We start from the raw sequence: 9032 nt of genomic DNA, 5'->3' as shown, positions 1-9032 counted from the left end.
TAGCTACTTAGATTTGGTTCCTATCTGGGGGAAGCTCATTGGCCCGTGCAGGGTAAACTCGTTGCACAGGTGCAGCCACACCACCCTCTCTCAGAACACTGAGGGACATTGGCCAAGAGGCAGTGAGAACAAGGGACATGCTGCTTTCAATCCTCCTCAGTGCCACCGGGAGCCAGAGGGGAACGTGTAATCATCTAACAAAAAACTGACTCCACCAAAGGCAGGGGCAGGTCCTGGAAACCTCCAGCAGCACCTGCCCTGGCTTTTGCACAACTGACTGGCCAGGAGCACCTCCGAGCTCAATAATCTCCACGCTCTTTTATGTTTTCATACAAAAAATTTAATAAATATTACTTTTCAAGATTTATTGCCAGGAACAACACATCAAAGATGCATTTTCATATAACACTAATATCACAATACAAGGTATCTTCATGATCTCAATGGTTAACCACTGAGATGACTATCTTTATAAGCCTTTTGATCTTAAACATCGTAATAGCACTTTGATTTCCTCACTTGTTAAGGCGGGCAGTGTAATCTATGGCAAACCTACACAGTGATCTTACTGGACATTCTACTGTTCAAGTATTCAACAACTAGCTTATTAGAATACTCCCTAAATGCAGTAGATTACAAAAAAAGTCAAATCTACAAGTGGTTCAGTATTACATATTCATGGTGAGAAAAAAATAATTAGAATTTACAAAATAAGATTGCTGTGTTTCCAACTTCACACACTAATTTGATATTTTTAATTACATGCAACCACTCACATTTCATCTACATAAAATAATAGCTCAGTTTTGTTCCCTTAAACTGCTTCTTAGCAGATTATCTGCCTGTCACTCGGTTTTCAAGTCTAAAGCAGCAAAAAAAATTTCTAGTCTAATTCTCTAAACTGCCTCAGTCAGTACTTACAAATAGTCTTGAAGTGATACTATGGAAGGTGTTTCAAACGTTTGACATTGTACAAAAACCAGCATCAAGGCATGAAAGCCCATCCTATTAAAAATAAACTATTTTAGAACACCTTAGTTTTGGCATATAGGCAACATGTAACAAGAAAATAAATTCAAAATAGAGAAGCCACGAGCTTACAATGCTATCAAAAACCTTCAACTCTAAACACATACATATAAATAAAAAGGAATGATATTTTAAGGCTCTTGATTATTAAGTTAATAAATCAAATATACACAGTGATTAATAAAAAAAGAATTATTTACATATCTATACAAACTTCTATTTTTGACACATTTTCCTCTTTAAATTCTTCATTTACCAGCAACTGCTGACAAGTTCCCCCCACCCGCCCCCAACAAAAATACAATAAAAAAATAAATAATAAACTTATTTTTGATAATTGCTGTGGTTCCGAGCTGCAAAGGCACTTTCAAATACAGAACTAGTTGTACGTCACCATAAAACCAATATACAAAAAATTCAAATTCAATAAATATAAATAAAATGTATTATTCTAAAGAAACTGTATAAATTGGAACATCTGGCAGAAAAAAAAAATGAACACTAAGGAAGAGTAATAAGGCTATGTAATACCTTATGGAACATTTCCATGATGGATCAGCTGCAGCTGAATTTACAGGAGGGCACTTTTGACTAGTTTTGCATAGATGTGAAATGCAGCACTTGGTATTCCAGCCAACCACAGCAACTATCATTGCCAGTGTAAGCCAGCTTGTCCAAACTTAAATTAACACAGGGATTCTAAGTAAATAATAGCCTTAGACTCAAATATTACACAACAGTTTAAGAACTACAAGCTCTTGAGTGCCTTTATAATGATACTCAAAGGCCCTGCATGGCAGCACCCCACCATCTGCTATACAATGTACTCCATCCGATTTAGGCTTTGTGCACTTTCCAAGTCTCTGTTGTCCTGTTTATTTGTCCAGTTTGGGTGTTTTGTAGAGGTGCTGTTGGGGGGCTTTTCATCTCTGTCTACCAAAGTGTAGGCTGGCTGCTTGGCAAATCGGGCCTTCTGCTGGTGCTTGTCCATGTCATCCTCCTCCACCTCAGAGTTGTGTGTCCTTATTTTGGCGATTTTAGAGTTTTTGTTTTCATAGTCTTTAATGGGGACAGTATTTGCTCCGTGTTTCTCAATGGGGTTTTTGATCTGGTTCAGCTGCTCCCTTACATTGTTGGTGGTGTTGTCGTCAGAGGCCGTGTGGGTGTGGCTGCTCTGCTTTCGGCGCTTTCGGATGCACCAGTAAAACACGGTGACCAGGCAACAGATCCAGGCTACTGTCAGCACCGAGCTTAGCAAGGGCACCAGGAAATCTGGAAGAGACAGGAGACAGTTAGTCCTGCTGCAAACCACGGGGGACACTTTGGGATGTCTCAAAAGAAAACAAATCTTGGTTCTTATGCCTTGTTACTTCCCATATTTCTCCACAAGGAGCATGGAAGTCTAGCAGCCCTTTTGCCAGGTTAGACCACTGGTTTGGCAAACTTTGGAAAGTTTTTTAGTGTTTTTAGCAATAAAAAGACCTTGGGTGCAAAGCCTCCCCACTGTTCCTGATGAACAGGGACTTGCTGAAAGTCTCCAAAGGGAGGAAAGGCTCTTCCCCTTGGCAGGGGTGCTGCAGGCAGGGCAAGGAGCAGGAGCTGGGGGCCAAGGAGCAGCTCACCCGTTTTGCTCTTGGCCGGCCGCCGCTGCACCCTGACTTCGGCGACAGCAGCGATGAGGGTGTTGTTCCCGTCGCGCTTACTGACTAGGTCGATGATCTTATCTGTGATGTCTTTGATGGGGTTTTCATCCTCCCCAATGTCTTCTGCAGACTGCAGGAGGAGGCACACAATTAACACCAAGCACCACATCAGATGCACAGGGGAATCTGCTATTTATAAACCTTCACAGGCAGTGAAGGCTCTTGCTGCTGTTCATATTATAACAAAACAGAATCAAAGGCCTGCTGTGGGCAGAAACTAGTGACTCAGAATTCTTGTTCTCATCCTTAAAAAGACCAAAACCCCCCCGCCCAAAAGCAAGAGTGTAACAGAGAAATGTTTTACTCCCCCTATTACAGTTGCCCCTGCATGGCAGCTTTCAGGTACACACATTTAACCAGAATTCCTTTCCTGTTCTTAAAGGGTATCAGGATGGAAACTAAACCACAAGAAGTGCCAACAAAGCCAGGAATTAATATTTTTATGAAATCCACATGTTGCACACATAACCAAGCAATTAACTACTAAGACATTTAAAATATTCCAGGAATACTTACAATAGCAACATGGATTTCATTATTTGCCAAGTGGGAAGGCTCACAGGTAATATAGATGGAATATTCAACAGAAACATTCTTCAGAATATTCAGATTCCTCAGTTCACTGCAAACATGCTCTGTGGTAAGGCCCTGGAGGATACAAAAAATACATTGGTTTTTTTAAAATACATATGCACACGAACACACAGATATAAGATTTGTTTGGGATTTTTTTGTTTGCCCTGAAGTAAGAGTTCTCAAGAAAAGGAGGTGGAATTCCCTCCAACCTAGCTTTTTTTCTTCTCTAGTCAAAAAAGCATTTAGGCTGCAAGGCTATATTAAATCCTTCTCTGCTTTTTGTTTTCTTTGATAAGGAGGCGGAGTCAGCTTTTGCTGCAGTTTTCCCTATGGAAAACATCATTCCATGCTCTGAGAATGAGTCTGTGTGTGCCACAGCCCAGCGAGCTGCTGTTACTTACCGGGGCCATCATTTCTTTGTTAAAGGTGAAGGTGATGTTGGCACAGTTGTCCTGGTAGTAGGAATCTGAGTTGCACTTGGTCCTCACAGGCTGCTGGTTGGAGGGCCAGCATTCCCCCACGGCAGCACACGGGTGGGTGAAGCAGTGGTCATCCCGCACAGGGACACAGGTGTGGCCAGTGGGGCACTCGCTGGGGCCCTTGCCATGCAGGACACAAGGCCGAGGGCCACACCAGACCTAGGAGAGGATGAATACTGGTGAGAATCCACTGGCTAGAGGACAGAAGATGGTGTAAGCCAAACCACAGCACAGCTGTACCTTAGAACAGGTGACTTTTCCATTCAGACACTGACAGGTATTGCAGTCATCATCCCACTTAGTCCCATCTGGCATGACTCGAACACTGGTAATGCAAGGCCTTCCTGTAACTGAAGAGAGATTGAACAGGATTATAAGCTAAAAATGGGAAACAAAAGCCTTTTTGAAGTTCATCTAAACTTCCCACTAAGTTGCTTCTTCAATAAGGATACTTGCTTTAAGAAACAACAGATAGTATGCCCCAAAACCAACCCCATCCAACCACAAACCCATCAATGTGCAATTATACAGATCTTGCTACAAGTGCTAGGATCAGCTCTGGCATCTGGAATACCTTCTTGGCATCCTGGACCACTGCGACCCGGGGGGCAAATGCAACGGTACCCATTAATTTCATCTACACATGTAGCTCCAAAGGCACAGGGCGAGGACTGGCATTCATTGATGTCTATGATGGGAAGGAGAGGAAACAGAACAGTTACTCCATAGTATCCTTTTGTTTTGTCAGGAAAAAAGCAAACATGGGATAGAATTGCCTACTGGAACTTTATGTTCATTTTCTAGTGTCTACTGGGACATAGATTCCTGCTTGCAGCACCAGTATAACCTCAGAAAAGTCCTTTGACGTTTCTGCTGTGTGGCACTAACAAAGATCAAAACCTGACCCCTGTGGCTACTCGAGCTTTCCAGGGCAAGGACACATTCCTTCCTACAGAGACACACTTCCTCTCCCTTCTGATGTGCTCCAGTTTTGTCCCCACTAGATTCTTCAACTGATGTCAATGTTAAACCCTTCCCAGCTCTATTGCTGCTGTGGGACTTCTATTCCATGGCTGTTATTAAAAAAAGTGTCCTCCTACCTGTAATTATTATTAAATTACAGGGAAGCGCATACATCACCTCAGGGCTTGGAGGTGGATTATTAATTGACAAGGTTTTTGGCTGGCACACTTTCATCTCAAGCAGAAGCCTGGGCCATACAAACACAAGGGAAGGCTGTCCCAAAGGGCATTTTACCCACTCGGCTGAACCAAGAGCTCTAGCTGAATGACTTTAAATTTCTTTTGTTTTCAGTGCGATTCCTGCCTTCTCCAAATCTGCTACAGATCCAGGTACGGATAGAGAAGACACAAGACACCTATCACTCATCTGATCTACTACTTAACTTAATTAAGATGATTGTCTTGCAACGAGATTCAAGCGAGACAAAATCTGAGGCAGAGAGCCATCTGAACACTCACTGATCCTGCAGTCAGGCCCGGCAAAGCCTGGAGCACACTCACAGCGGTACCAGTTCTCTCCATCCACACAAGTGCCACTGTTGTAACTGTGGAGAATTATCACAGGCATTAAAAACTGCTACAGATAAAAGGAACCCAGAATTCTAAAGCAATTAAAAAAGCAAATAATAAACATAGCAAACTTACCAAGGATGAGGACTGCAGTCATTTGTGTCTGTAAAGCAAAGACAGACAGCATTAAACATGTAGACTTTGGCTAATACAGCTCTACTGGCAGTAAAGAATGATCAAACTTCCCCTAATGCCCAAGTTATACTTAACTCAACTTTAACAAAAATATGCTGAAATTCTCTACTAAATTGATTCCAGGCTTGTACCACAAAATTTGTTAACTACATTGTGGAACACATGTACGCAGGAAGAGATCCTTGTAAAGAATCTAACGGGGGGGGGGTGAAAAAAGTGGAAGCAGACAGAGCTGCTTGTAGAAAAAGAATGCAGAAGAAAACAAGACAACATCTGTCTCCACTTAGCTCATTTGCAACTTTCTCATGCCCAGGTCAAGGCTGTATCACATAAAGTCATTAAAAACAAAGATTCAGGTGATGCTAAAGCCTTCATCAAACAAGCTTTCCCTTCTGGATTCAATCTTGACTCCAAGGGCGACAGGATGAGCTCATGTTCACATCATGCAACACTCTGGAAGAGTTCAAGCAGAGCTGACTTACTCTGGGTGCATGTGGGTCCTTCCCAGCCCTCCTTGCAGACACAAGTGAAGGAGTCCCCGCTGACTACACAGGTACCACCGTTGTGACAGGGGTTTGGCAGGCAGCTGCTGTTCCTCGCTGTAACACAAACAACATTTGCCACTCAGTTGTTAGAAAGCCGTCAAGCCTGAGCCAAGAGGAACAGCTGAAGTCAGAGCTGCAGCACTGCATCTGCTTCCTGGCGATTGTGCAGGCTATTTACCTATGTTACAAGTGGCTCCTTCCCATCCTGCAGGACACATGCACTTGAAAGTGTCCCCCTCGTCACAGCACGTCCCCCCGTTGTTGCATGTTGCCTCATCACACTGGCTGTCACCTGTGGAAAACCCAAACTATCCTTAATGCTGGTGCTCCCTTAGGGCAATGAGTTCAAGCAGCCTATTAGAGCATGTCTGTTATGTTTTGGAAATGCTGAACTTACGGGAGTGGCAAGTTTTTCCTTTCCATCCATTTTTACATTCACAGAAGAAGTCATTGACCAAGTCTCGGCAAGTTCCTCCATTCTGGCAAGGGTTTTTACTGCAGTCATTAATATCTGGATATGTTAAGGAGAGAAAACAAGCTCAGCGATGTTTACAGAACTGACAAACACAATGCTTGAAAGGAGCATAACCCATTCCTAATTCTGGCCTGTGTTTCAATTGTGGAATAAATACTTAAAGTCAGTATTTTAAAGTTTTAAGCACTGTCACATAGAAGAAGACTCTTTCACCCCAGTCCTCCAATTTGTTTTCATTTTGTTTGTAATCTTGTTTCAGTAAAAAAAGCAGTGAAAAGGCCTATTACATAAACTACCGTGTTAGAAAGGGGAAGGGAGCAGAGCTCTCAACTCTTCTTCTGTTCCTGAGATTGACAAAATGCAAGTATGATATGCAGACAGGCCATAAAGTGGCATCTACTGATACAAAGGTTTTCTTCCTGGAATTCTCCAAAGGATAGAGCAGAAAACTCAACAGTGAGAGAGCCAGGTTCTAAACCCAGTCCAACTTTGTAACTTGGGCTTAGTTTCAATACAAAAGATTGGGACTTGGTAGGAGGACCTGGTCCTCCATGGCCTTTGAAGCAGAGTTTATTGACATAGGTCACTGTTATCTTAAGACAGTACCAGCCATTCTTTCCCAATGTTTTCCCAAGAGATCTTTATATGTGCTGAAGGATGGATAACTTACTTGTTTCACAATATGTTCCTTCCCATCCATCACTACAAATACATTTGTAGGAGTTGATGCCATCAATGCAAGTGCCACCATTTTTACAGGGGTTGCTTTCACAGTCATTGATATCTGCAACAGTTGGGAAGAAAGAAGAGGATTAAAAAAAGAGGGGAAAAAAAGTCAAACTAAAAGTACAGCTACTAGGAGTCATTATCTTACTGCACACTGTTTTGGTGCTACTTCCATTTTTAATAATACCCTTTGGAAAGGAAGGGTTACAAGCAAGATGACAAATGGGTAAAAAACTGCACAAGGTGATGAACCTGTCATTATTAAAAAAAAAATAAAATTCAGGAGTCCCTAAGATCCACATTAAACCCTGCTATTAACTCCCTCAGACCTTGTACACATAAGGTTTTTAACAACATACAATTCAAGGCCAGATGGGTCATTGCTGTGAACCTTCCCCAAGGCCTTCCACTCTGCCTCACCCAAGAGTGATCTGAAAACTTACAGCAGTTCCAAGGTTCACTAAGTCACAATGAAGAAACCTTAAAGAGGTCTGGGAGGGAAGGATGGAATCTTTTCCCAGTAAGAGTGGGGGACAGTAAAATACATTCTCTTTTTTGCTCTTACTCTCATGACAGTAGGTGCCAGTGAATCCTTTGTTGCATTCACAGGTGAATTTTCCACCCGCTTGGCTCTTGCACTTCCCGTGAGGACCACAAACATTGGAAGAGATGTAGCGAACCCCTTCAGGTGTGCTGTTGGAAGCCACTGCCACCGTGCAGCTGTCAATTACTGCAGAAAAGCAGAGACCAGCATGAGAATTACCCATGGAACCCAATTCCTCAAGAGCAACACTTTCACTTCCAGCCATGGATGTTTAGAAGACACTCGTGCCATTGAATCATTTAGGTTGGAAAAGACCTTTAAGATCATCGAGCAAAACCATAAACATATGACTACAAATATGTTTGCTGCTTTAAAATAACATTGGACTCTGCCAACTACACATAAAATAATCACAGCATCTTATCTGATGATTACTGGAACACATCCATGGCCTGGAATAAATGCATCAGGCTATTTGCTACCTGTGCTTTCTGTCCACAATGACATAATGCTGTCTTTCAAGACCTGATACTTAAAATATCACACATCTTTTCACACAGAGAGAGGCCTAAGGCAGAGGGCAAAATTCAGCCTCTTTATAGCAGAGCTATTCCAGTGACTCCCCTGCTGGAGCTGTGTTAGGGCTCCAGTGACACCGGGGCAGAATTATTGCCAGACATTGCCCTTTACCCGCAAGGGAACACGAACCTTCACATGGAGTGGTGCGGCAGTGATCCTTCAGGTGGGAGCAGTTCTTCCCTTCATAATCCTCGGGGCAGTTACAGAAATAGTCCATGGCAAGATTGAAGCACTGGGCACCGTTCTGGCACGGATTTGGCTCGCAATAATCTATGTCCAGCTGTAAGTAGTGCACAGAGAGGGAAGGGAAATGGGAAGGGGGGGAAGGGAGTGAGGGAAAGCTGAGTGAAAGAGGTTTATCATGGCTTTCCCTCACCACGACAGGCTGACATTGTGGAATCCGACCTTTTTATCTGCTGCCTCAAAGAATCATTCATAGCACACAGAGTTTAGTCCCGCTCACCACTATTCTGGCAGACAACTCTCGATACTGAACTGCCAAAGTTAATAGTGAGAGCTCCACAAAGCCTGACGTGCAAACTCTGCAGTCTGCCTAACAAATAGAATCCTCCCCAGCCTGTCAGGGGTTTGTTGGTTTCTTCCCACCCCTCCCCACAATATACATTAATCAAGCACTTTCTTGGCAGAC

At 43.0% G+C, this 9032-nt stretch overlaps 1 protein-coding gene across 1 annotated transcript in view; it reads right to left on the bottom strand.

Annotated features, from left to right (window-relative positions):
* Nucleotides 1–350: 350 nt before the first annotated feature.
* Nucleotides 351–9032, bottom strand: part of JAG1 (jagged canonical Notch ligand 1) — a 35043-nt gene continuing 26361 nt past the window's right edge. Inside the window, exons 13-26 of the mRNA XM_053939223.1 lie at nucleotides 8513–8663; nucleotides 7826–7990; nucleotides 7205–7318; nucleotides 6457–6570; nucleotides 6238–6351; nucleotides 5997–6113; nucleotides 5455–5482; nucleotides 5269–5354; nucleotides 4362–4475; nucleotides 4028–4137; nucleotides 3710–3946; nucleotides 3249–3380; nucleotides 2652–2802; nucleotides 351–2301 (exon numbers count right to left, since the gene is read on the bottom strand). Of these exons, the coding sequence (XP_053795198.1) occupies nucleotides 1844–2301; nucleotides 2652–2802; nucleotides 3249–3380; nucleotides 3710–3946; nucleotides 4028–4137; nucleotides 4362–4475; nucleotides 5269–5354; nucleotides 5455–5482; nucleotides 5997–6113; nucleotides 6238–6351; nucleotides 6457–6570; nucleotides 7205–7318; nucleotides 7826–7990; nucleotides 8513–8663 (2091 nt within the window). The 3' untranslated portion in view covers nucleotides 351–1843. The remainder of the gene's footprint in view (nucleotides 2302–2651; nucleotides 2803–3248; nucleotides 3381–3709; nucleotides 3947–4027; nucleotides 4138–4361; nucleotides 4476–5268; nucleotides 5355–5454; nucleotides 5483–5996; nucleotides 6114–6237; nucleotides 6352–6456; nucleotides 6571–7204; nucleotides 7319–7825; nucleotides 7991–8512; nucleotides 8664–9032) is intronic.

Source organism: Vidua chalybeata, chromosome 3 (genome assembly GCF_026979565.1).
Source record: "Vidua chalybeata isolate OUT-0048 chromosome 3, bVidCha1 merged haplotype, whole genome shotgun sequence".
Taxonomy (NCBI): Eukaryota; Metazoa; Chordata; class Aves; order Passeriformes; family Viduidae; genus Vidua; species Vidua chalybeata.
The sequence above is the reverse complement of the archived record's forward strand: the minus strand, read 5'-3'. Positions and strand labels throughout refer to the sequence as shown.